This window comes from Anopheles arabiensis, chromosome 3 (genome assembly GCF_016920715.1).
Source record: "Anopheles arabiensis isolate DONGOLA chromosome 3, AaraD3, whole genome shotgun sequence".
Classification (NCBI taxonomy): domain Eukaryota; kingdom Metazoa; phylum Arthropoda; class Insecta; order Diptera; family Culicidae; genus Anopheles; species Anopheles arabiensis.
In genome coordinates, this window is record NC_053518.1 from 90005944 (window position 1) to 90031436 (window position 25493).

Consider the following 25493-nt stretch of genomic DNA (forward strand, 5'->3'; position numbering starts at 1 on the left):
TGTGTTTATTGTATTTCGATATCAATTTTGATACTGCTGCACCCGCTGAGTGTGTCGCCCATTAACTCCTACAAGTGTGCTGTGTAGGTTTTGTAGGCTGAAAAGTCCCTCCTTTCGCTTGCTGTTTTGTGTAATCCCATGAAAATTGAAATCGGGATACATACACATCGTTGACGGCTTCACACCCACCCTGGCTTAAAGGCTGGGAGTTTTGGTGTTAGGGCCAAACCAAGGATTCCTTTCCCTTGCAAGCTAAATCTTTTTATCGTCTCAATCTATTTTAGGGATGGCCTCTCTCTCTCTCCTGCAAGCGTTAGCGCGCGCATAAACCGCACGGCCGCTCAATCACTCGACTCGTTATTTAAACCCACATTCCAGATTGAAAAACCGTACATTACTACCCCTTTTTGCCTCCTCTCTTTCTCTCTCTCTTGGAAGTGATGACTTTAGGGTTTTTGATTTGAACTCCTGCCCCCGCACCCCGCTGCCCTAGTGCAATGTGTCCGGGCATGAGCCGTTTTATGAGCCTTACTACCACCACCATCGACCCCACCCGTGTTCCGGTTTCCGACTCGCGAAGACATAATGAAGATTAATTGCGTTCAAAATTAAACCACCTCCAGTGGGAGGGATGGGGGGAAAAAAGGGAACGAAAAATGAAGGCCTCCTTTCTGCCACGCGATCCTGCCCGGTGGAGGAGGGAAAAGCCAGTGACGGTGGTAACAGAAAAAAGTGAAAGTGCAGTTTTATGAAGTTGTTGGTGTTGTTGTTTTTGGGCAGTTTCCCCCTTAAGGACGATTTTTATATAAATTCAGCAAAAAACAAAACCGTTTCTTGGCTTCTTTTTATGTGGCAATTTTAAAACGCCCACCATAAAACCCATTTTCCGCTGGGTCCCCTTACCCCTTATCGCACGCTGTTAACTGTGATTTAGCATAACCAACCAAGATGCGTTGGGTTGGGCGGGGTTAATGCTATTCTGTTGGATTATCCGCTTTTGATTGATTCCCAAGCCCGCGAGACGCAGGGACATGGACGAGAAATGCTGCTCGTTCCAGCCAACGAGCTGGTAACGAACGATTCATCATCTTTAATTTGTTATTACCCCATTTTATATTTTGCTTTTCCAGTGTCACACGGCGTTTGCTAGATATGGTTATTGTCTCGGTTTGTGTCGTTCTTCTGTGGTTGAACTAAGAAGATGACAACTAGTTTAGATTGATTGCTCTCTCTCTCTCTCTCTGTGTAATTGTAATTAATATATTTATTTCCTAACCTGTTCATGATGTTGTCGCACCTTTTCTCTTATAGGACTTTGAAAGTTTGAAGTAATCGCTGACCATGTCCTAAATTTGAGTCCAATTTCTGTCAAAATCCTTGCTAAAGGTTCGTCGCTATCCTTCTTTTATTGGTATTAGTGTTTATTTATGACCCTTGGTCCTACTTCCAATAAATTGGTTGTTTGAACATGGCATCAAACACACATCCGCCAAACAAACACGTGAAAACGCTCACCTATTGCGCAAAGTTCATTACCATTGGCAACGCGCGTTCCCTTGCGCGGTAGTCAAGGGCGACGCTGAAGGTTGTTTGATAGCAAACAGTCGTTTCGATTCAGTCATCTCGAAACAGTTTAATTCTACCTACACTGTTAGCAGTTTCTCCGCACTAAAGTAACCGGAACTTCCACTAACCTTTCCCCTTTTCCAGCTATGAACATCACCACCAAGACGGGGCTGATCGCTTCCCCCCGGAAGCGGATCGTGCGCCCGAAGAAGGAGTTCGATCCGGCGGTGCTGGCACCGTGCGCCATCACGCGCCAGGTACCGCTGGCGCTGCGACCCTTCGGCGGCCTGTACAACCCCTACTCGAAGGGTTGCTCGGTGCTGTGCAATCATCCGGCGGCGCAGGAGGTGAAAAATGTGGTCCGGCTGGCAAAGGACGCCTGGATCACCGAGGCCAAGGTGGCCAATTTGCACGGGCACGGAGCGGGTGGCGGCGGCGGCGGCCCAACCACCATGGCGGCAGTGGATGGTGGTGGTACCCGGGCCGAGGCGGACGGCAGGACGCGGCCGCCGGGCGCGGACGGTACCGAGCTGCCGGACCACGTGCCGGAGGAGTTCTTTCGGCGCTACACGGACACGGATTCGCGACCGCTGACGCCGACACCGACGGTGGCCAGCGGCCGAACGCGTGCCAGTGTGGGCGGGTCGCATCTGGCGCGCCGGTGCGTCACGCCGGAACCGCAGACGGCCAACGGGCAGGAGCGGAAGCAGCTGATACTGGACCTGCGCCGCAGCCACAGCCAGGAGACGCTCTACTGGAACGCGTCTTCCGAGCTGAGCCCGAGCCAGCTGCATGATGGTGGTGGTGGCGTTGGAGGCAGCTTGGCACTCGGGTACGGTGGCGAGCGGGGCGAGCGAGGACCGGCCGGCAGCAGCAGTGCGGGGGGAGCAGGTGGTGGGCCCAATGCCCAGTCGGCCGTCGCGGACGATACCGGACGCAGTGCGGGCGTCGGCGGCCCGGACGAGATGAGGCTGCGGGGCGAGTCGGACACCGAGCGGGGGCCGCCACAACCGATGACCTGTATCAACGCGATGGACGATGGGGAGGAGGACCCACCGAGGCGGCGCGGCAAGCGGCGCAAAAAGTCCAAGCAGCTCACGCAAACGATCAGCTTCGTGCCGAACCAGGACCCGGAGACGCAGATCGCCAAAATGGATCCGGACTCGCCGAACTACTCGGCCCGGCCGTCGCTGGTGCCGACCGGCAAGTGTCTGCTCAGCCTCGCGCAGGACCTCACACCTCCGGCCGGCTTCGGTGCGGGTGGCACTCATCAGGGCGGGGTGGGGCAGCCGGCCGAGGAGGACTGCTTTCTGGACGACGAGTCGCTCGGGTTGCTGCGCCGCGGTCTCAACATCGACATCGTCGAGATGATCTTCGAGCGTTATGTTAGTGCAGGATTTACCCGTAATGCTTTCCCAGATAATGCCTGGACGTCTTGGTTTCTTGCAGAAAGGACGCGCCATCAGAGAAGCCTTCCGCACGGCAACGATGGACAAGCTGAACTTTCAAACGGATGCCGTCCGAACGCTGCAACGTTCGGCGAAGCAGCTCAGTGACGTCGACTACGAGAAGTGGATCGATCTGCCCCGGAAGTACTCGAGATCTTCGGCCCGGTTCGAGCTGCCCATCGATACCCGCAAGCTAACCCGTATTGTATCTTGCACTCTGTCTAGATTCTTCATGATCCCCACGATTCTTCATGCCCTATAATGCAAAATCCTAGCGCGCAATACAACACCCTTTTACTTGCAGGTATGACCCCGATCGAGTATCTGCACGATCACGTCGTACTGAGCAACGACCGCAAGCAGCTGTACCATCGCATCTTCGCGCGCAATCTACCCCGGGAGGAACCGAAGGCGTCCGGCGCACTGGAGAGCGTCGACAGTGACTCCCTGCCCGAGACGGAGACGGGCCCGCTCGAGGTAGATAGTACGCGGAACCTGCTGGCGGACGTGACCCGGTACATCCCGATGAACTGCTTCGACAAGGCGTTGCACGAGGCGCTCGGGTTTCACGGGACGCCCGAGCGGATCGCTGCCATCCGGGAGCTGCTGGAACTGAACTACGATCCGTTCAATGAGCTGCAGATCGATTTTCGGACGTGGTGTGGGATAGTGGCGTTCTCGGAGCGCTTCATTAACTCGCTCGACCGGGAGCAGGACCCTTGTGATGAGGTATTGGACACATTCTGTTTGTTAAGATGTTGCCTACAGTTCCGTTTTTTCCCTCATTTCAGCTGGAAATGGTTGACTTTGAATCGCTCGAGCGACGTGTCCGGTGGGCTCGACCGTCAGAAAACCTGTGTCAAGTCCTGCAAATCATCAAATACCATTAAAACAGGCACCAGAGGGTTGGAAGACGTGTTGATTTCAACGCCAGTTGTGTTTGCACAATCGATTAAAGGATGGGCAGAGGCGACCCGAACAAGTGTATGTGCCGTAGGGAGTAGTCATGCATTGACTGAAGGGATTAGCATACCTTCTCACCCTCATCGCTCGAAGCGGATAGCGATCCCGTGTGGTTTAATGATTGATAAGGTTGCGATTTTCCACTGCTGGGCCTGTGGTGTACGGCCCAGAGCGGATCAACGGCGTTCAACCCGTTCAATGGGACTCTTAATTAACCGGAAGCCAAGAGAGTAAGGAAGGTTAAAGCCTGCCCCGTAGGTGTGTTTGTGCATATGGAGATATTTCACAATCCCTTTTCCTTATTAAGCACGTGGTTTTTGGGGTGTGTGACAAGTTGAGTGTATTCATTATAATGTAATAGGTGTGGTTTTAACAGTTTATCGTATAAAATAGTCAAAATCACTAAGCAACAGGACATATTAAGGAATACATGTTCATAATTAAGGTCGGATACGACTACATTGTGTTAGGAACATTTGAATATCGAATAGAATTAACGATAAGTTCATCAAAGATCTTATCAATCTTTTAACAGTAAGCTATTGTGTGGATTTATGTACATTATAAGGAAATATTTCACATCAGTTTAAAGATGCTTATTGAATTAAACTATAAAAAGACGAATAACTATAAAAATTCATTGAAAATTGTGTCATTTCGTTCATAATCATAAGGTCCATGCCATATTTTATTCATTTATTTAATATTGTCCACCAAAGTGGCTTAACAAAGTGTGTACTTAATGCTGGTTGTCGAGAGAAAATAAGGTTGATGGGTACAGATTACATGGACTGGAGAGAGGAAAGATCACGAAGACGTGAACGGAAACAGGACACTGGGACATTGAAGTCAAACAAGTGGTAGAAGTTGTTGAAAGCCGATAGAGCTCGGAGAAAAGGATCGTTCGAACCGTAGCGGGTCTGGCGGGATGGGATAGATAGGGGAGGTCTATCACGAATACGACGCGATGGGGACATATAGAGGAATGGCGGATAGGAGGAATAGGACATCAAGTTCATTTAACAGGAGAGCTGAGATGATACTGATGAAATGAGTCCCAATGACTTGTTGGCGTTGTGGATGACATGGTCAACATGTGTATTAAAGGACAGCTTCTCGTCCAACCACACACCTAGATCCTTTACCGACGATACTCGACGTATGACAGTATCACATAGGGAGTAGCTGAACGGTATCAACGCGAACCTGATAAACGATTAATCTTATAATTCTTATACTAAAATACAATACAATTTCTTTCAAATTTCAAAACATAAATGAAATAACCATAAAAATGTACTTACATGTCCTTTCTTACATGTCTATACTCATTTGCTTTTCATTAGATCACCATCTTCACCGTCTGAGTTTCTTCGGCCAATCCAGATCGATTGCCATCACATCCAGCGCATGGATGTCAATCTCGGCCCCGATTATGCTGCGAAAGCTCGGCCCCGTCCGACCAAAGTCACTGTGCACCAGCTCCTTGATGTACGTGCCGGCCTGCGAAACGATATCGACCACCATCGCGTGCGCATTCTCGCGGCAAGCGAACGCCTTCACACTGTACACCGTGCGGGGCCGGGCCAGTAGCGTTCTCCGATGCAGCACCCTCAGCGGTGTCACCTGTTGCATCACGAACGGTTCATCGATGCGCAGCTTCCGCACCATCTCCTCCGTAACTGGTTCGGCGGTAACGCAAAGTGCCCGGTAAAACTTTCGCTTGTCCTCTTCACCGTGCCGTATGTGTACGAGATCTTCCCGCTTCACCAGCTGAATGTCCCGTATGGCAACCGTTTGCGATGTGCCGACCTCTTGCTCCATCCGGATTGCCACATCCTCCGGCAGTTGGTCCGTCTTGGCATCGACAATCTCCAGCACGAAGGGCCGCCCTTCGCCGAGACAGCGCACATCGACATCCTCCCGGCCGCTGGAGGAAAAGATCAGCTGTTCGTCGGAGACGCCAAAATGTGGCGCAACGCTCGCACCGATCGTTTCCTGCACACTCCCCGCCATCTTTCGCTTGCCATCAATCATCCAGGGCGTTTGGCTAAGCTCGCGGGAAAACTTGTTGTATCGGCCGGCGAGGAAAATGGTTGGCCCGGTAAATGAAAGCTCGCCCCTTATCAATCCTACCTCTTCCGATGACACCGGTGGTACCGCGTAGTGTTTCCTGAACCGATCGCTATTGATCATGCTCGGTGTAAAGTGTTTTTCAAAAGCGTTTCTGGAGATAAATTCCTTCTTCGTGTGTTTGTTAGCTTTCCTATTGGCAAACACACCCGGGCTTACTTGTTCCAGTGTGCGCAGCTCTTCCTCTTCGTTTGCGTAGGTGTACGGTACATTCACCATTACACCGTCCACAGAAAAAGGTTTCTCGAGGGTTCGTTCGAGCTGGTGGATGATAATCATTTTGAGCGCATCCTTCACCGCAATGTCGGGTGGCGTTCCGGGGAAGAATGATTGCGGAAACCGGTCCACCACATCGAACCACAGGGCAAGCTGTCGAAGGTGTAGCACGATCGGTAACGAGATGGAGGTAAGAAATCCGGCCTCACACCGGTACTGTTTGTAGGCCGCGTGTTCCTTCACCTCACAGGCAAGCGTCGCAATGCGGTCGAGATCGAACAGGCCCAGACAGGCGATGCATACATTTTCCTTAAGCTTTTTCGCTTTGTGCTCCCCATTTTCTTGATCCGCCGGTTCTAGATCTCGCTAGCAGGAGGAAAAACAGTTTAGAAGAGTGAACAATTCGTTCCGCCGGAAAACTCTTTCCGCTACCAACCTTCTTCAATGCGGCATCAATGTCGACAAACTCTTCCTTGGTACCTTTAAGGAATCGCAAGCAGCACACTCTGCAGCAGTCCACGGAACGAAGATAATCGTAAATTCCCTTTTGTTGAGCCATTGCTTTGGGAAAACTCGCTAGCCGGCTTTCTAGCACACGCACACGTTGTTTTTTTGGCATCAAATTTCAATGAAACGTCATCGCGCGCGAGTTGTAAACAATATCAAGGTGAGCATAAAAAGGTACGCATCATGTAAAAATTTATGAAAAATGCGATGAAAATAAGCAAATCATAAAATTTGAGTGTTTTTCAATGCGTTAAGCAATAAATTTGAAAATGTATGCTTAAAAACGTTTTAAACTTATAAAAATAGAAATTTTATCCGTATGTCGACTCGATTTGTCGACTCGGTTTGACAGCCAGCTGTCATGCAACAAACGTACACAAACATTAGTCGGTTGTTTACGTTCCTAGCGCTTGGTTGCGCGCTTTCGAGTTTCTTTTGTGAAAAATTATAGATATAGTAAAATATCACGAATACCATGTCATCTAAACATGATGTATGTGAAGCTACATATATCCGTTATAATAAATAATGTAACTATGCAACCATATTAACTCCTCCTTTACAGTTAAACATCGAAGACCTGCTGTCCGGCTTTGACTCGATGAAGCTTTCCGCCCTGAGGAATGCTGCCAAACTGTCGCCACTAATCAAGGAACGCACAATCGGGCCGGACTGTGCCGATCTTTCGAGGAGGGAAGTTTCCATTACGATCCTTCCGGCGGCCGTGGATAGCAATGATACAACCAAAGAGAACGACCCGAACGCCTCGAACGAAGGTCCAAGCTCGATCCATGGTACACCCAAATCGGAGGAGAAAAAGAAGAATGCCCCCGTCACACCACAGTTCACCGCCATAAAGCATTCCGATCCGACGGATTGTACCGCGGTTCAGTCCAAGCTGCACCAGCAGGAGCTCGAGCGGCAACGGTTGGCCAGCGTCCAGAAGGCGCTCGCCGAGCGGCACAACAAAATCCGCCTTGCCGACGAGCAGCGGGAAGCACAGCTTGCCAAAAGCCTGCACGAGGCCAGCCTCAATGTCGCCCGCAAGGTGCAAGACTCGGAGCAGCGGCTGTTGCACGCGGTCCGGGAGCAGGAAAAGTTGGCGCAGGCAGCGGCTGCCCAACGGCAGGCCCAGATGGAGGAGGAAAACAAAAGACTGAACGACATCCAGGCACAGCTGAAGCGGCGACAGGAGGAGATGCGAAGAAAGGCGCAGCTCATCGAGACGGTACGCCAGTCGATCGGGCAGTTCCGCGTGGGCACGGAAACGTTCACCAAAGCGCTGACGGTTATCGGTGTGCAGCATGCGACCAAGTTTACGAACCAGAAAAAGGCGATCCGTACACTGCAGAAGGATTTCGAGCAGCTGCTGCAGGGCATCAATGCCAACCAGGAGGTCAGTCAGGTGGAGGTCGATCAGGCGGCCGATTACTGCAGGCAGCTCGATCAGGTGAACGTAGAGGTGACGGAAATACTGGCCCAAATCGAAGCAAGCCAAAAGCAGCAGCAAGAGCAACTGCAGCAGCAACAACTACAGCAGCAACAGCAGCAGCAACAGCAGCAGCAACAAGAGCAGGAACAGGCAAAGGTGGCAGAAGCACCTGCTCCAGCCGCTCAGCAGGCAGACTCAAAACCAACCGACAGCACGGACGGGTCCAGTGCGGCAGCACCAGCAGATCCAACCGCACAGGCAGTAGACAACGAACCTTTCTTCCAGCCGGTCTCGCCCGAATGTTTACAGTTCTACAACGAAATCAAGAGTTTCTACGAGCAGCACCAGACGGCAGTGAAGCAGCTGATGGACGATCCGTCCATGAAAACGTACCGGTTCAACTGCCAGAAAGCGATCAACGTGCCGGTCAATGCGATATCGGCCGTCAACCGGGAACACTTTATCGACAAGTACAGCAAGCTGGCGGCTCTGCTGAGTGGACAAAACGTAAAGGCGGGCGACGGAATGGTGTCGATAAATGGGCACCCGCTCGGGCGGACGTACTGTACGATGCTACTGGCCAAGAAGTTTGTGGTAAGATGCTTTTAAAGGTGTTTGATTACCAAAAGACCCTTTTAAATATCTTTCTCCTTTCCCCTTTCAGAGCCAAGCGGACACGAGCATCTCGAGCAACGCGAGTGCCGCCTTCCCGGTGGCAGCCATTGCCGTCGCGCTCTGGCAACGGTTCCCCGACTTTGGTCGGTTCTTCCTCGCCTACCTGCACCGCGAATGTCCGTACCTGGTGCCGTACTATCTGCCCCAGCATGAGGGCCAAAGTCAGGAAGAGTTCCTGAAAACGCTTGGCTACCGGTTCGCCGACGGTGGCGTGCTGGAAAAGCAAGACCAGTACCTGAAGCGCATGTCCGGTCTGGCCCGGCTGTATGCCGCCGTCATCGTGACCGTACCGCGCAAGGACGATCCGACGCCCCATCCGCACGGGCTCGAGTACGGGTGGCGCTGGCTGACCAACATACTGAACCGCTTCCCCCAGCCCGACATCTGCGCCACGCTGATAGCGGAATTCCTGCAGACGGCCGGTTCGGAGCTGCATGCCGCGTACGGGAAGCAGTTCCTCAAGGTGCTGCGCGTGCTGCAGGGTGATTACATGAGTGCGCTGAACCGTATCGATACCGGAGGGCCGAAGGCACGGTTGGAGGGACTGATAGCGAAAATTTTAACCGAAGGCCGCATTGAACGGCCGGAGGGTATAATGAGCGTAAATTTTTGGTAAAACCTGAATCGCAAAATGGTCGGCTGGTTTCTTTCGGCCTTTTTTATGATTTTAGGTAGAAAAGATCGTTTTAATTTCTTCTGTTATTATAAACCATTTTGTATTACGCTTTTCGATTCCGCTTTTTTTGATCTAGTATATGCATTAGCGTTTCCCTTGCCCCATTTTGTAGCACTTTATGTGTTTTCTCCCCGCTTGCTCCCCGCTTGCACGATACCAAGGGTAGGCCGATCGGGTAGTAAACTAGGTGGTAGGGAATTTACTAAACAAAACGAAACAAGAAAAAACCTTCTGTCTGCTAACCCGTGACCCTTTCGCTATGCAAATCGGAAATCACGGGTCATGCTTTCATCTGATTTTGCTTTAGTACGAACAGAAACATAGCGAGACTTATTATTGCGACGTAGGTAGGTTGGGAGATGGTAGGTCCAGTTTGAGGGGGTTTTAGTCGTATTAGCAGGAGAACATTACGCAGCCAACGCTTCCAGCTCGCGCTCCACAATCTTCCGGTACTCGTCGAATCCGCCCTCGATACTCTTGACCGTACCGCCGCCACAAACCCACAGCTCCTTGCAAATCATGCGAATCAGCCGTTCGTCGTGAGACACGAGTATAACTCCACCCTGCGAAAAAGAAAACCGAAACCGCGTGCGTGAATGTGTGTGTGTGTTGTAAAAAAGAACATTGTAATTATTCTTAAAGCGCAAAGCGAAATAAAAATAGCACATTAATATGCAAACAGGGCCATCCCCCCCCCACTTACGGTGTACTTGTTGATTGCTTTGCCGAGCGCCTCGATCGTTTCGATGTCGAGATGGTTGGTCGGTTCGTCCAGCACGAGGAAGTTCGGCCGGCCCATGCACATCTTGGCGAACGCGACGCGCGACTTTTGCCCTCCGGACAGGCTGGCGACGACTTGCAGCGCAAGATCGCCCGACACGCCGAAGCTGCCGAGCACGCGCCGATACTCTTCGATCGGTTTGCCCGGGTACGCGTTCTGCAGCAGCTCCACGCTGTTCACCGTCATGTCGAGCTGGTCGACGTGGTGCTGGGAGAAGTAGCCGAGCCGAAGGCCACGATGCATTTGCACCAGCCCGCCGGTCGGTTGCAGCAGGCCGACCACGATTTTCAGCAGCGTCGTCTTACCGGCACCGTTTTCACCGACCTAAGAAATTACGGAATTATTGGCTTTTTGTTACCTTTCCCTGGATGATCCGTTCTACTCACGATACATATCCTCGAGTCGAGATTAGCACCCAAATTGACGCTGGTAAATATCACCTTGTCTGCGCTGTACTTAAACTGCACCTCGTTCAGCGTCATCACCGGCGGATTGAGCGGTTCCACCTCGGGGAACTTCAGCGTCACCTCGATCTCCTTCTCGACCGGTTTCAGCTCGGGCCTAAAACGCAAAAGAACAGTGTCCGTAAAATAAACAATGTCAACACGCCTTACAAACTCCAACTTACAGCTTTTCCAGCATCTTAATCTTCGATTGTACGCTCGCCGCTCGGTTCGCATTGTAGCGGAACCGGTCGATAAACTCCTGCACGTGGTTCCGGTGGGCTAGCTGTGCCTCGTACTCGCGCCGCTGCGCCTTGTGCCGCTCGGTGCGCGTCTTGTCGAACTGCTCGTAGTTACCCTTGAACGTTTCGATGCGCATCGAGTGCAGGTACAGGATGTCGGTCGGCACGGTGTCGAGGAAGTTCCGGTCGTGCGACACGACCAGCAGCGTCGTGGGCCAGTTCTGCAGATAGTTCTCCAGCCAGATGATTGCCTTGATGTCCAACATGTTCGTCGGTTCGTCGAGCAGCAGCAGCTCGGGCTTGGAGAAGAGGGCCCGGGCGAGCGCGAGTCGCATACGCCAGCCGCCCGAGAAGGTACGGGTCGCACGGGCCTGCATCTCCTTCGTGAAGCCCAACCCGTTCAGGATGATGGAGGCACGGGCCGGCGCTTTGTCCGCCTCGATCGTCTGCAGTTGATTGTACACCTCGGACAGCTCGTTGCCAAGGTTGGCATCGGTCGAGCCGGCCGCTATCTGCGCGTTCAGGTCCCGCTCGCGCTGCAACAGCTCCGTCCGCACCGTGTCGACCTCGAGCACGCTGTCCAGGGCAGTCGTATCGTCGCCCACCACCTCCTGCTCGACGTGCAGCACCGAGATGTGGCTGGGGATTTGCAGCTGCTTGCCGGAAATCATCTTCAGCAGCGTCGTCTTGCCCAGCCCGTTCCGCCCGACGAACCCGTACCGCCGGCCGGAAGCCAGCAGCAAATCAGCGTTCTGCAGCAGCGTCTTGTCGCCGAACGACACGTCGAAGTTGTCGATCCGTATGTCCATCGACCGGTTCGTGCCCTTCGATTCCATTTTGTTGTCCTTCTTGCTGATCACCTGCGAGGCGGTGGCCGTCTGCAGGACCGGCGCAGTCGCTGCGGTGGCCGCCGCCGCCGCCTTCACTTCCTGCCGCTTCTCCAGCTTTTGCTGGCGCTTCGCTTCCGCCTTTTCCAGCTTTTTGCTGTCCACCTTCAGGCTGTCGTCCCGCTGCACCACCCAGATGCTCTGTATGTCGTCGTTCGCGATCTCCTGCGTGGCCGCCATCTCGCCCAGATTGATCGGGGCGGACAGAATCTTCTTGTGCTTGGGACCACCGCCGCCACCGCCACCGCCTCCTCCACCGCCACCATCGCCCTCCCCGTCCCCATTCTCACCGAGCGAGCCGTTCGAGGGCTTTAGCAGCCGCAGAAATTTGTCGCAAATCTCGCGCACATCGTCCTCGGACTTGTCCTGTGCCACCTCGTGCAGTATCTCGCCGACCGCTTCGTACACTTCCTCGCCGTTCTCGAACTCGTCCGCGCTGCTCTGCAGGACGGTTTCCACGTACGACAGCAGCTCGCCATCGATCGACGGGAACTCTCGCTTCAGCACGGCCGTACACGCTGCTGCCGACATCGCGCTTGGCTGGTGATGGCGTGTGCTTCGTTGGCAGGCACTGACCACCAGGAGAAAGTGTGCCGGAGGGTGTCGTGGGACGTCGGACGGATCACACGGGGGCAACCAGCGGACAGCTCTCTCTGTCCGAGGACGATGGCGGAGAGCTGGGAGACGCTTCTGTTCGCCGGCTAGATGCGGTATCGCGATGGAATGCACCACTCGTGGAAGGATTTGGTGAAAAGTGCTTTGTTTTTCCCTGTCGGGTGATTCCTCCTGCGCCGATGACAGCCGCACCAATCACGGTCCCGTAACAATTGTTTTCCGGACTACGTGCGCGCTGAGCAGTGTGGCCAGATTATTTTGGCGGTTTTCGGTAGGCGCATCAAAATTTTATCGGTAGTTTTCGGTAGGTTAAAACTCGAAACTTAACTCGAATTAAAATAAAGTGAAAGCGAAAGAAGTGTTAAGCGGGATGGGGGGGGGGGGGGGTTCTAATGTGCAAAATGAAAGTTCCATATCACGAGAATATGCATCCTTTATCTAGGATATGGATTAGATTTGGTTCAGCGGTTACACAAATGAAGGTCTATCTGAAATGTCGATCTGAAAATTGTACTAGGAATTCTAAGCCAAAGAAGGACTAAGATGCACATTTTCTTCTCAATGGTGGCTAGTTCTTTTTCTCGGGGCTCCACGCGACCGGTTAGAGCCGCAGCAATTCTCCATTGGATACGATTTTATCGTACGTGCAGTCATTTGATTTTCGCTGGATTATTTAGACTGATTTGATTGTTTGGCTGAGTTTTATAGTTCAATGATTAAAAAATTGATATTTTTGCCTTCAAACCCTAGATATATATACAGTCTGTTCCCGAGTTACACGGTTCTCGACCAGTGGCGGATTTAGGGTGTTGGGGGCCCTAAGCGTTAAAAGCAGTGGAGGCCCCACGGTTGGTGTCGAGCGGGGGGGGGGGGGGGGAGTGCATATTGCTGCATTAAGTTTTGAATCAAACACACGTTAATGGTTTGCTGGCGGGGGGGGAGGGAGGGTGCTCAGAATCCCTGTACTGGGTCCCTATAGTTTATGAGTCCCTTCATCCATGGGGCCCCAATCTAGCACAGAAGTGCTCTCAGTGAGATTACTGTACACACTCTTCTATATGCTGGAATTACCATACACGGGGCCCCTACATTGACGGGGCCCCCGGCGGCCGCTCAGTCCGCGCACCGTTAAATCCGCCACTGTTCTCGACTTACGCGGATTCGGAGATACGCAGTTTTCTAAATTTAACAGATTAAATGTCAAATCAGTACAATTTGCTTCAAGTTCGGTATAAATTGCATTTTTGCTAACAAATTGAAACCGCTTAAAAGCCAGAAATATTAGAATTTTCTGCACAAATCATATCAAATAAATGATAAAGTGTATAGAAGTATTAATTTTAATCAAAAACTGCAAGTAATAAATAGTATTTTAGTCGAAAAAACGTGAAATTCGACTTACGCGTATATTCGAGTTACGTGGATTCGTCGGGTACGCAGAAACCGCGTGACTGAGGAACAAACTGTAGCGTTTTTCAAGTGCCAGACAAACAAACGTGCATCAGCGCGATAAGTAACAAAGGATAGCGATCCTTGAAACAGCATCCCAAGCGCCACAGATTAAGCTTAAACGACTGAAAAATCAAATACCTGTGATTTTCGGTAGGATAAATGGAAAATCGGTAGTTTTAGGTCATCTGTGAATCGGTAGGCATATAAAATATCGGTAGGAATTCAGATAAATCGGTATTTCTGGTCACTCTGGCGCTGAGCGTGTGTGTGCGTGTTTTGCAATTTTTGACGTTGACGGTTTGGCAGCCGGAGGCCACGGTTGATAGATATATTTCAAAATCGTGCGATGGTGGCGGTTTCACGGAGGAAATCAGATAGATATTTAGAAGAAATGAATGAAATAGTGGCCAAAAAAGTGTCATAAATTATAAAGGATTTTTTTGCAATATTTCACCCCAAACACAGCAATATAACGTACTTTGAGCAACGCCAAACCGATCAAATGTCGATCAACCCTGCCGAAGCAATGCGAAACCGTCTCCCTCCACCAAATCCGCTTTATCCGTGTATGATCGAGAGGGGCTCAGATTGTTCCGTGTTGTTGTGCTCGCTGGTTGTGGCTGGCGTCGAAGAAACTAACAAGTGTTTTCAGTCAAAAAAAAAAGCAACAGTAAAGCTGACCATCCCCCTGGCCCCGTTATCAGCGTTAGTACGAGTGATCAATCAATTGCGGGTGCGAAAATAGTACGTGACGGTACCGATATCGCACAGATTCGTTTCCCACCTCGCTCTCTATCTCTCATTCAACCCACGTAAATAGCCAAAACGATAAGATAAAACCGGAGTGCTTTTCGGTGCACAAAACGGGAAGAGCTCCAGCACGAGTCACCGGTAGGAAATGTCAGCAAGGGTCTGTTGTTTCGTGATGTTTAGTTTACGCGTTTAGGAAGTTTTGCAGTTCTGGCAAGGGGAGGGCTTAAAAGTGAAGTGCGCTGCGCGAAGAAACGACCGAGAAGAATAAAACCTCACGAGAGAGACGGTGAGACAGTGTCGGGCTGTGCGCCGCTGGCTTGGCTGCAGCACCACCGAGTAAAGTGAAAGGTCAATGCAAGTAAAGGGAGCCTTTCTGTGCCTTCTGTGGGCCCGTGGGCCTTAGCTACTTTACGACCACCACCATCACCGATCACATTCATGCTACCCTTACATTAAACCTTTTCAGTTCTAACTCTAAGTCGGCACAAAAGCCTTTACGGGATCGTAAAAGCGTCAAGCGTCTCCCTGTGCGTGCGCGGAATTTGGCCCACGGTATGGCGCAGCGTTGTTTGCGGGCTGTGGCTTTGTTTTTGTGCGGAATTTCCCCGTGGTTACTTGTTTATGTGTTTATGTCTTTTACCCCCCAGTCGCGGTTCGTTTTGTGTTTAACCCTTTAAGTCTTTTGGGACCAGAAGCGCAAAACAACCAGCGCCCCTTTCCCAAATGCTTCCCTCCCCCTTGTTGCTATTGCTTGTCGTCGTCGGTTACCAGGGCAACGGAAAAAGCGCGTGAAGAATGTGTGAAGAAAGCAGCCCGGTTGCGACACAGCAACACCACAGCCGTATTGCGTTGAGTTTGCTGCATTCCGCCCGTTAGTGTAAAGGTTCGGTTCTCGGTTTCGGACGGAAAAGGTGTGGAATTTGTTACTTACCACGGAGAGCAGTGTGTGGCCGTGTCCCGCTTGTTTGTGTGTGTGTGTGTTTTTGTGTGATGAGTATGCTAGAGTAAAACCCCCGGTGTGTGAGACCTCCCGAGCCCAAACGATTTGAAGGGCGTGAATAATAAATTACAGAAGAATTCAGCCGCAAGGAAAGACTCCTCGGTTGCAATGTGTGTGTGTGTGTGTCTTAACAGTTAAATCGCGATAAAAATTCAGCCCTACTTTAAAATGATTCCCATGTGTGTGTCTTGTGTGTTCGGCTATGTAATTAAATTATCGAGCGAGATTGATGATCTTTCCCCACCAGCAGCAGCACCACCTGGTGGAAGCTGCAAAAGGGGAAAGGGAAGGGTGCGGTGAGACAGTTTTCTGTTCAAATCTGGTTGAAGGTGGGTACCGTTAGCAACCATAATCCGAACATGGCAGGCATGGCTGATTGTGTGTGTGTGTGTGTGTGTGGTTTTGTTTGGAGAAACCCCTGAAGCAAAGGTCGCACCGATCTCGATAAAGAAGTCATCCGAAGATCGAGCTCGACACTCTCTAATAAGGTATGTAAAAAAATGCTCTGTTATAGTTAAATCATTTTTCATGTCTTGTCGAGTTCATCTGTGCTTCATTACTCTACCGAATGTCAGCAAATAAACAAAAAAAGGTCAAAAATCACTGATCGTCATTTAACAACAAAAGACACATTTCTAGCCATCTTAAGGGTCAATCTTTCTTTCCTTCCTCCCGCGTCGTAAACTTTCCGCGCTGGAGAAGAAGAAGTGGCGGAATTTGTTATGTTTATTCCCCTTCTCCATCCTGTGGGGCACGAGATGATGCTGGTTTCCGTTTTCCGTTGTCAGCTCGCCTGTTTTCTCACCCGCGCCTCTCCCATGTGGGAAAACATTAATTCGTCAACTTGTGGCGGTCTGTTGAAAGCATTGCCCCGCCCTCCCCTAAAACATGACAATAACCCCAAGGGGAAGGGGGAGTGCCAAGCTTTTTGTTGTTGTTGTTGGAGTGTCGTTTGATGAAATATAAAACAAAAATTAAGACACCAAATTAAGCCAAACGCGGGTGAAAGGTATTTTATGAATCATTAATTTTGAAGCAGCCAGGAAAAGAGCTGTAGAATGGCCGAAAGGTAACACACAAACACACACACACACACCCAAGATTTGTGCAAAACAATTCCAGCTCATCCCTCGGGTGACCCACTTAGCATTAATCTGGATCTTGATTTTGTATGTCTAGAGCGCGCGTTTTTTTTGCGCACGTTTTCTGTGTGACCGTTGCAATGTTGAGCTTTCGGCGCTAAGCTGCTGATAGTATCATCATATTTGTCATCAGCAAAGTCATCGAGCTATGGATATACGGAAAGAGATAAGCGCATTCTTAGAACGATAGTTATCTATTAGCTATCTATTAATCCGAACCAATGTTATCTATTTCTTTGATGAGCAACAAATTGTAACAGCAATCACTGCAAATTCAAGCTCAAATATCGGAGTTCAAAGAAATGTCCTCATTAGTTAATGGAACAATTTGTTTTGGTATAAAAAAGTGCTTCACACACACACACACACACACACGCTGGAGGAGTAATCAATTTGCCATCAAATTTAGATTAAAATATTTTCCTTCGCCTTTCTCTGTTCGCTTTTCAATTCGATATTTCACATCGTGCTCGGTTAAATGTAATATCCATTTCCGCTTGGCGCAGAAGTAGTAGCTCATTTGCTTTACCTTGCTTACCTTCCAGCCATTAAGCTGCGTGATTACACATGTTTATGCAGAATTCATTTGCCTACCGGCACGATGGGCAATATGAGCAAAGGGGGGGTAAACAGAGTAAAGAAAATCGAGCAAAATAGAGCAATCACATGAAAGTAGATTAATCAAAATTGGTTCCAGTGTGTGCCCTCGGTACCAAGATGATGGGTGTATGCTGCACGGACTCATAGGCACCATAATGAGGGAGAGAAGGAATTTCATTTGAATGTTCATAAAAGAATTTGGAAGGTTTTACTTTCTACCGGTACACAGGGGGGGGCGGGGGGGGTGCCCTTAACGTAGTTTCTGTAACGAGTGTGGCAGTCATTTTCAAATTTAATTTTAATTACACCCCTTCAGTTCAATGTTAGCTAGCGTAGTAGAGGATGCCCACTGCTGCTTTGGTTACGGCTGGCTTGCAAGCGAGAGAGGGTCCAGTTACAGGTTCCGAACAGCCATGCGTGTGTGTGTGTGTGTTCTTGCGCAAAAAGGTGAAGCGGCGGGGTCGCACATGGGAAGATGCATCCGTCGGATGGGCAAGCAGGTGGTGGGCGATGGTTTCATGCTTCGCAAAGCGCATCGCCGTTGCCCGCTGCTGCATCATACATTGAGAGAGGGTGGACAGGTGAGGTGGGCCGATGTTTCGAGTGCTCCCTCAAAACGAGAAGAGGAATTGTTTTCGTTCGTCCGGTCGCTCCCGGTGGTGTTTCCCTTTTGGGTAAGTCTCGGTTGGTCAAGTCCCGAGGGACTACTCTCGTGATGGTCAAATCAGCTTCATTTACTGTCCCCTCGTTGGAATGTGACTCGGGGAGCCATTATGTGTGAAGATGTGCGTGTTTGTTTTTTTATTTTTATTCTGTTTTTCTTCACACCCGTGAATAGGGGGCAATGGAACGGACTCTGTTTCCTTTGGGGAAACATGCTTCGCAATGAAAGGGTCTTAATTTAAATGTATGTGTTGTGTGTTGTAAATGTTGCATAATGACTCTAGAGTTTTTACATCGTTGATTTAAATGGTGTGAGTTTATGTACATATCAACGTACATCTTAAATTATTAAGAGCTGTATGTTACTAATTCGAGTTGGAATGAGATTTGAACTGTGATCAAGTGTGATGTGTAGCCTCGCGTTGACAATTAAACTATGGAGTCGTATGGTCACTATTGGGAAAAATCCGGCTTTTATTCTCTTGTCTTATTACGTTTTGCTGAGACCTGAATGAGATGGTTTATTCCACATTAGCACTTTAAGGGTTAATCAATAATGCATTCCTGCTCTCTCTCTCCCTATCAAAACAAGACCATTCAATGCTACACTAAAAAAAAGCTTTCCTTTTGCTCGATTCCTTTCCCGGTTTTGACTACTGCCGCTAAGTGACTGCGTACTGGGCCGTTCCCGCTGCACACATGCAGAAAGGAAAAAGGGAACCAGAAAGTGGAAATAAGAGCACATTCAGCAAAAACAGTCTGCTGGCGAGACGCCGACCGCCTTGCCCTAGTGCAGTGAAAAGAAAGCAAATCGAGTCTGGCTGAATGTCTGAACCGATGGTAAGCGGCGTTTCATATGCTCTCCTGGGCTGCCGTGTGTTTTTCCTAGATGTTGAGAGAAACAACCTTTTCCGGAGACATGTGGAGGGGGAATCGTGCTAGGAATTTTAAACCAGCACACTAATGTTATCGTTACAGCCTGCGAATCTGTCTGCGAACGGAACAGTAATAAACGAATTAACTCTTCGTGATCAGGAGCTCAGACAACCTCAGACAAGGCTTAGATCCAATGGAACTAAGCTTGAAAGTTTGACGTGAATCGGCCACATTCAGTTTAGTTTCTAACTCGATAATTCAAACATGCTCTCAAGCCGGTGGTGGTTGGATTCCCCAACCGGTAACATACACTAACACACCTTGAACCGCGGTCACTTCAAACCAGCCGTGTGTGGTGGTGTTGCGTGTGTGATGATGTTATTCGTACAATGATCCGGATTCGTTTGTGCAAGCCGCACTGCGCGCACGTTGGCTTCAATGTAGCGTCCCGAAGGGTTGCTGTTGTTGCAGAACACAAAAAAACCACAAAAACATGTTTCAAACACACACACACACACACTTACGCATACCAGCATAAAACAAGACTGACCAGACGGTGGCCCCAGAGCATGCATACATTGGCCGTGCTCATTCGCCCCGACAAGACAAGGTACAGTGGGGGTAACAGGCAAAACATGTGGAACGGGAGGGGTGGCATTAAAAATGGTAAAAAATTCGCGAATTTGCGCAACAACGCTCGGGTCTTGTCTCCGGGCGGGTCTCTTCCCTCCGTTCGGTTGGGTTCAAAACAGCTCCGAACAAAAACACGTTTTGCCACCTCGTGCTTTTGAATCTCTCGCGCTGTGTTCACAAACAGCCATCATCGTCATCATCATCGTCGTGCTATCGTGATCCTTCTGCTCTTGATCACATCTAGGTTTTATGACCTTGTGTCTGTGTCTATCGCCGTGGAGTTGGGTGTATTGCAATGAGCGAAAAAAAAACCGCTCCACCACCGTCGAGCCACACCAACCGTAACGGAACTGGCTTGTTGGCGAAATTCAAAACTAGCCTACCACGCCCCGTCCCAGACCCCGTCCGACCTCGTGGCAGAGCGGAGGGGGTGGTGGTCATGGCCTCTCATCATGCATGCATGTTCCCGCTTTTGCAAACAAGCCTCCCGAGATGCGCGCACATAAAAATCGTCATCAGCCCAGTCTCTGCGCTCGCTGATCCGGCTTGCCTGCTTTTCCCTTCGGTTGCAGAGCGTTCTGCTTCTTCTTCTTGGTTTCGGATGTTTCGCAGCGCTTGTTTTACCGGTTCGTTCCGGAGATGCGATCGTGGTGTCCCAGTTTTTTTCATGCCCTTACTCTCTGCTCCTCTATCCGCTTCTCTGTCCGGTGAAAAGATATACCAGTTACAGTGCGTTTCCCTTTTTCAAGGGTTTTTGTTCTTTGCCAAGTTTGGTTAGTGTTTTATCTGTTATGCAAAGCTTATATACTTTTTATGATTTATATAGAGATTGATTGGTTGTTATCTTGATTGATAAATTTGGTAATTTTTACATAGATTTGTTTTTTATAACGCACTGTACATTCCACAGTTACATACACATGTTGGTCAGCCAGGGGCTTGGTTCTTTATTTCCCGAAACGACCACAATACTCTCGATCATGATGATGATACTTCTCTGCTACGGCAGCTCGCTCACGAGACTTGCTTGCGGTCAAGTATTCTTTTCTGCCCTTTTTACACTTTGAACCTCTCATTCCCATGGTTTAATTTTTGGGAAATTTCACTCAATTTATCATTCTGCTTTACTTCTCCCATTTTCACGTCCGCATTGTCCACTTTTTTTGCTTTGAAATGTGTTCTTAACGCTCTTTTGGAATATATGATGTACGAGGATTTTAGGATTTTTAGTTTAGCATACTTTTGATGTTATTCTTCGTTTCTTCTACTTTTTTATTGATTGATGCTGTTTAACAAATCTCGTTGCAATCGCCATGTTATTTAACAATAACTGTAGGACCAAAACGTAACGATTTGTTTGTTAAACCTTTGATCCAAATCAGCATTTGTTCCAAGCGAGAATCCAATCCCATCCGGCTGTGCAGCAGTTTGTGCATCTAAACATACCACCATCGAGCTGCCACGACGGTATCACATTAATCCTCCTATGGTATATCCATCTTTCCAATTAAAAGCAAACCGCATGGTAGAGAAATTTAAACAAACCTCTAGCGATTGTTTCAATTAACATTCTCGCACAAATAATCCACACTCCCACCTCTTACCACTAACGAAGAAAGTTTTCTATCCGTTATATCCATCGCATCTCCCTACTCTCTCCCCCACAGCACATCCGATCACACGCTGTATTTACACTGTGCACGAGGTGCCATAATTCATTCCATTCATTAAATCGCTGTTCGAATTGGTTTCGTGTTGGGATGGGGGTGTGTTTGGTGCTTTGGGCAGTTACTTTGTTGGTGTGTACCTGCCGCACCTTCTCGATTTGCCAAGGTTGCCCGGGAATAGATCACGCGCGCGAGCGCCACCAGCGAGTCAGCAAATCATTTCGCGATTGGTATGGGATTCTTTCGTGCCGTTATGGTTCTATGGGCAGAAAGCAGCGCAAAGTTTAGACGATAACGAAATTCGTGTTTTATAGGAATTTGAAACACTTTCTATGAGTAGCTCGGTTTGGGATAATATTTTTTTTCTGCAACACACAAATTGCACCCCACCGGCTATAGCGTCGTACACTGATTGAAGCTGGTAATGGAAAACGGATCGTTTGTTTTAATTAACGAGTGTGCTTTATTGCTTTGGTGCGTTATTGTACATGCTTTTCGCATACGATATTCGGTATGAATTTTCAAAACGCAGTATTTCCATCGCTTTTCCCTTGCATGATGCTTCGAAGACGCTCAATCAATAAATTAAGCACTAGAGTGCTAAGCGAAACATGAAAGGGTTTTCTCAAAAAAACATTAACGAATTAGTTTTCTATCTTGATACTCCATTCCACGTCAATTGTATTAATGTGGCATAATAACTGAACAAATCTACGCCATCCGATCCATCAGGCTCGTTAAAATTGTTTTTGCTACTTGATAGAATCTAACCATTCGAGTGGTGATTGCTATCTATTCTCTTTTAACACTTTGCACACTAAGCTTGGTTGAATTGCCCAAGAGGGCTAGACAAAGTGAAAAACACTTAGAACAGATCATAACCACCGATCTGATGCGTAGAGAAGGTGTGTAAGCGGTACCACTTCAGCACTAAACGGGAAACTCTTGAAAGTCCCGAAAAGGAGGAGCATCACTTACAGAGCAAGATCTCTCTTAGCGTGAAGTAGATCAACACTAAACTACGCATTCATCATTCAGCCCGCGCCTATCAGGTGCGGTTCACAATTTGTGCGCTTGCTTTGCTTCTATTTTCACCAAAAACCACAGTTGATCGTACCGTTGTTTTGCCTCTTTGTTATTGCGTTCTGTTATCGTACCCCCGGGGGACCCCCATCAACACCAGCTGGGTGGGAAAAGGGGTTAGTGCTTTTTAATGATGAACGGCAAGTAGTTTACCTGCGTTTTGGGCTGGATTCATACCACCGACCCGGAATGAGCTGCCAAATTAGGCTGCCATTCCCTGTCCGCCCCTTGGGGAGGGGAAAACTATTCGCTAACGGACGCTTTTCAACCTTCGCATTTGTTGTTCATTAGCCCCGAAAAAAAGAAGAAGGAAGGCATCCCGCGGTAATACGCTTGGCGCTTAGGAAGTCAAACCCCGAATATGGGAGCCTGGGGCTGTGCCGGGAGATGAGTTTGTGCGGAGCTCTAAAGCAAATTAAAACGGTGTTTGCTTTCTTTGTTAATCGTTCTGTTTTTTTTGTTGTGTGGTTTGCTGTTCATTTTGGGATAAAGTTGGCGCATCTGCTCTTTTTTTTTGGGAACGCAATTTTGATGCTTTATGCACGCTCATTACGCAATTGAACCGTTTTCTCTTCTTCTTTTGGGAGTTTACGCATTTTTGGCGTCGGTTAAAGTTTAAGGTCAAATGGCAGTGTAGCTAGGTTAGTAAGGTGAGCTCAATTGCGGATCTATTAAGCCCATCTAGGTGTGGTTCCGCGTGCGCATTTCATTTGTTTGTAATTTTGTTTAAATTTAGCGTGGATGGAATGTTTAACCCCATTTTCTGCAATTTCCAGGAAAGCTAGAGCATTTGTTTGAAGTTAGGAAAAGGCTACACGACCTACAAGATAGATCAAATAAATAGAATTGCGTTTGTTTGGCATCAAGAGATGACTAATTTAAAATCCTCAGAATTCGATAGTATTTTTGAAATAATATTAAAGTACTAATGTAATAAAAAAATCATTTCGCGCATCTACACGATCATCCAAATATTGGTTTTACATCGTTTATGTCTTCTTTATTTAGCTAAATATCTGCCTACACTATTCTGGGGTATGCGTAGAATATAAATAAACCTTTAGGGGCGCCACAAAAGTGGTCCCTAATTTTTTATGTCGCGAACGCGTTGGGTTTCGTGAGTAGGTAATAAGGAACTTTATTTTACACTATATTATGAACGGTTGCGCACGTTCGTCCGAGAGGGTTTCACGTTGAGGAATTTTCGGGCGCGGAGCGAAGGAAGAGGTCTGTTCGCTTTCGAGGTTGGGTCGCAAGAGAGAGAATGTGCTCGCTGACAGCAGGAAGTGTAGCGCTGGACACGCGGCGCACGTCACTTTGACACATTCGTGTGCCTGGTGAGTGCGCTCCATGGAGATCCGTGTCTTTGTCCCTGGATGTCACGATCGCTCACGATTCTCACGCCAGATGGCGGTCTGGTCGCTACAGTACTCCCCTCCTAGAGCGGTGTCACCGGTAACGTAGAGGTATGATGACCTTCCGCTGAGACCTGGTGACGCCGGTCGATACTGTCTGGTCGTTGCGGCGTAGGATGGAGGGTGGTGGGGCGTCGACGGCGGCTCGGTCGGTTTGTCTCGATGTCGTCGGGTGCGATGGTGGTGCGGGTGTCGTCTGATTACGCACTGGTTGTTCGCGCGACGTCGGTTTGGAGGCTGCGGTGGCGTCTCTGCGGTCCGAATTTGCCTGGACGTCCGGTAACGGCAGAGTTTCCGAGTGGTCGGTTGTTGGCGGCAGCAGGTTTGTCGTTAGCCCTTCCCACGAGCACTGCGGGGCCGGGGTGGCTTCCTCTTCTGCGCCATACGCTGGTTTTAAGCGGTCGATCGAAACCAGCGTTGGCTGTCCACGTAGGAGTATCTGAAAAGACTTAGGATTGCGTGTAAGAACCTTATATGGACCGTGGTAAGGTGTAGTTAGTGCAGGTCGGACGGTGTCGTCGCGTATGAACACGTGAGTACACTTGTTCAGATCGGAATGCACGAACGGTGTGCGGTTGGTATGCCAAGCGGTGCTCTGTGGTCGAATGCTGCTCATCGTCTCCTCTAACGTTTTGGCGAAGTCGGATTGGTCGGCGAGGGCATTTTGCGGTTTCGCGATGAAGAATTCTGCCGGGATGGTCAACGTCGTTCCATACACAAGTTCGGCTGGCGAGGCGTTGATGTCATTTTTGAACGTGGTTCGTAGCCCAAGCAGTATTAGCGGTAGGTGTTCGCTCCATCTTGCGGTGTCTTTGCAGGTGATTGCTGCTTTAAGAGTGCGGTGCCACCTCTCGATTATTCCATTTGCCTGCGGGTGATAGGCTGTCGTACGGATGTGTTTCGTTCCTAGGGCTTTCGTCAACTCTTTGAACAAGGAGGATTCGAATTGTCTCCCTTGGTCCGTTGTTACGTGCGCCGGAACTCCGAATCGGGCGATCCAGTGGAATAGTAGTGCTGATACGACGGTAGATGCGGTGATATCTGAGATCGGTATTGCTTCTGGCCAGCGAGTAAATCGGTCGATTATCGTAAGGCAGTATCGGTTACCGTTACTGATGGGAAATGGTCCAATGATGTCTACGTTGATATGACTGAACCTCGCTGTTGTTGCAGGGTACGGTATCAAGGGGCTTTTGACGTGCCTTCCTACCTTAGCGCGCTGGCAGGCTAAGCAGTTCCGAGCGAAGTCCTGGGATTCCTTCCTTGCATTGAGCCACACGAAACGCTCTGTTATTAGTCTAGCTGTGGCGCGGGCTCCGGGATGACTGAGATCATGTACGGCGTGGAGAAGTTGTGTTCGAAACGATCGGGTGATGTACGGTCTGATGATACCTCCAGGGCAGTCGGCGTAGAGTGACTTGGGGCTTCCCGGTATTGGTGTCTTCTGCAGGAACAAGTCCGTCTGAATTTTCCCACTGAGAATGTCGGAAAGTTCAGGGTCGCGCTCTTGTTCTTCTGCTAATCGCTCATAATCGATGGTCGGTGTCGCGTGCACTGTCTCTATGCGGGAGAGCAGATCGGCTGTAACGTTGTCTTTTCCGGCGATGTGACGGATGTCGGTGGAA

At 49.4% G+C, this 25493-nt stretch overlaps 5 protein-coding genes across 8 annotated transcripts in view; 3 read left to right on the forward strand and 2 right to left on the reverse strand.

Annotated features, from left to right (window-relative positions):
- Positions 1–1610: 1610 nt before the first annotated feature.
- Positions 1611–5197, forward strand: LOC120903735. Its single transcript, XM_040313333.1, has 4 exons — positions 1611–2951; positions 3016–3214; positions 3319–3743; positions 3806–5197. Exons 1-4 carry the CDS (start codon positions 1713–1715, stop codon positions 3902–3904), a joined length of 1962 nt encoding a protein of 653 aa, XP_040169267.1. The 5' UTR covers positions 1611–1712; the 3' UTR covers positions 3905–5197.
- A 75-nt stretch (positions 5198–5272) lies between these two features.
- LOC120903736 (putative tRNA pseudouridine synthase Pus10) lies at positions 5273–6935 on the reverse strand. Its single transcript, XM_040313334.1, has 2 exons — positions 6763–6935; positions 5273–6692 (listed from the first exon to the last, which is right to left on the reverse strand). Exons 1-2 carry the CDS (start codon positions 6883–6885, stop codon positions 5334–5336), a joined length of 1482 nt encoding a protein of 493 aa, XP_040169268.1. The 5' UTR covers positions 6886–6935; the 3' UTR covers positions 5273–5333.
- A 275-nt stretch (positions 6936–7210) lies between these two features.
- LOC120901823 (nucleoporin Gle1) lies at positions 7211–9620 on the forward strand. The gene is made up of 3 exons (XM_040310116.1): positions 7211–7326; positions 7399–8859; positions 8930–9620. Exons 1-3 carry the CDS (start codon positions 7309–7311, stop codon positions 9554–9556), a joined length of 2106 nt encoding a protein of 701 aa, XP_040166050.1. The 5' UTR covers positions 7211–7308; the 3' UTR covers positions 9557–9620.
- Positions 9621–9634: 14 nt separating this feature from the next.
- On the reverse strand, positions 9635–12794 carry LOC120901822 (ATP-binding cassette sub-family F member 3). The gene is made up of 4 exons (XM_040310114.1): positions 11026–12794; positions 10784–10958; positions 10320–10721; positions 9635–10179 (listed from the first exon to the last, which is right to left on the reverse strand). Exons 1-4 carry the CDS (start codon positions 12498–12500, stop codon positions 10024–10026), a joined length of 2208 nt encoding a protein of 735 aa, XP_040166048.1. The 5' UTR covers positions 12501–12794; the 3' UTR covers positions 9635–10023.
- Positions 12795–14622: 1828 nt separating this feature from the next.
- The window catches only part of LOC120904619 (protein phosphatase 1 regulatory subunit 16A), an 82562-nt gene continuing 71691 nt past the window's right edge, over positions 14623–25493 (forward strand). For 2 of the 4 annotated variants that reach the window (XM_040314769.1, XM_040314774.1), the window contains exon 1: positions 14628–14780. The gene's annotated coding sequence lies outside the window, so the exon portion shown is untranslated. Of the gene's footprint in view, positions 14781–25493 lie in introns of all 4 variants that reach the window. The other 2 variants (XM_040314770.1, XM_040314776.1) reach the window with 2 other exon arrangements.

Bases quoted from the DNA above. Each gene is read 5' to 3' on its own strand.
- LOC120903735 (XM_040313333.1), top strand. From the start codon at position 1,713: ATGAACATCACCACCAAGACGGGGCTGATCGCTTCCCCCCGGAAGCGG. The intron at 3,215-3,318 runs GTATTGTATCTT...TTTTACTTGCAG, and splicing joins CGATACCCGCAAGCTAACCC to GTATGACCCCGATCGAGTAT. The intron at 3,744-3,805 runs GTATTGGACACA...CCCTCATTTCAG, and splicing joins AGCAGGACCCTTGTGATGAG to CTGGAAATGGTTGACTTTGA.
- LOC120903736 (XM_040313334.1), bottom strand. From the start codon at position 6,885: ATGGCTCAACAAAAGGGAATTTACGATTATCTTCGTTCCGTGGACTGC. The intron at 6,693-6,762 runs GTTGGTAGCGGA...TCCTCCTGCTAG, and splicing joins TTGATGCCGCATTGAAGAAG to CGAGATCTAGAACCGGCGGA.
- LOC120901823 (XM_040310116.1), top strand. The intron at 8,860-8,929 runs GTAAGATGCTTT...TTCCCCTTTCAG, and splicing joins TACTGGCCAAGAAGTTTGTG to AGCCAAGCGGACACGAGCAT.
- LOC120901822 (XM_040310114.1), bottom strand. From the start codon at position 12,500: ATGTCGGCAGCAGCGTGTACGGCCGTGCTGAAGCGAGAGTTCCCGTCG. The intron at 10,722-10,783 runs GTGAGTAGAACG...GTAATTTCTTAG, and splicing joins TCGACTCGAGGATATGTATC to GTCGGTGAAAACGGTGCCGG. The intron at 10,180-10,319 runs GTAAGTGGGGGG...TCTTTTTCGCAG, and splicing joins AAGCAATCAACAAGTACACC to GGTGGAGTTATACTCGTGTC.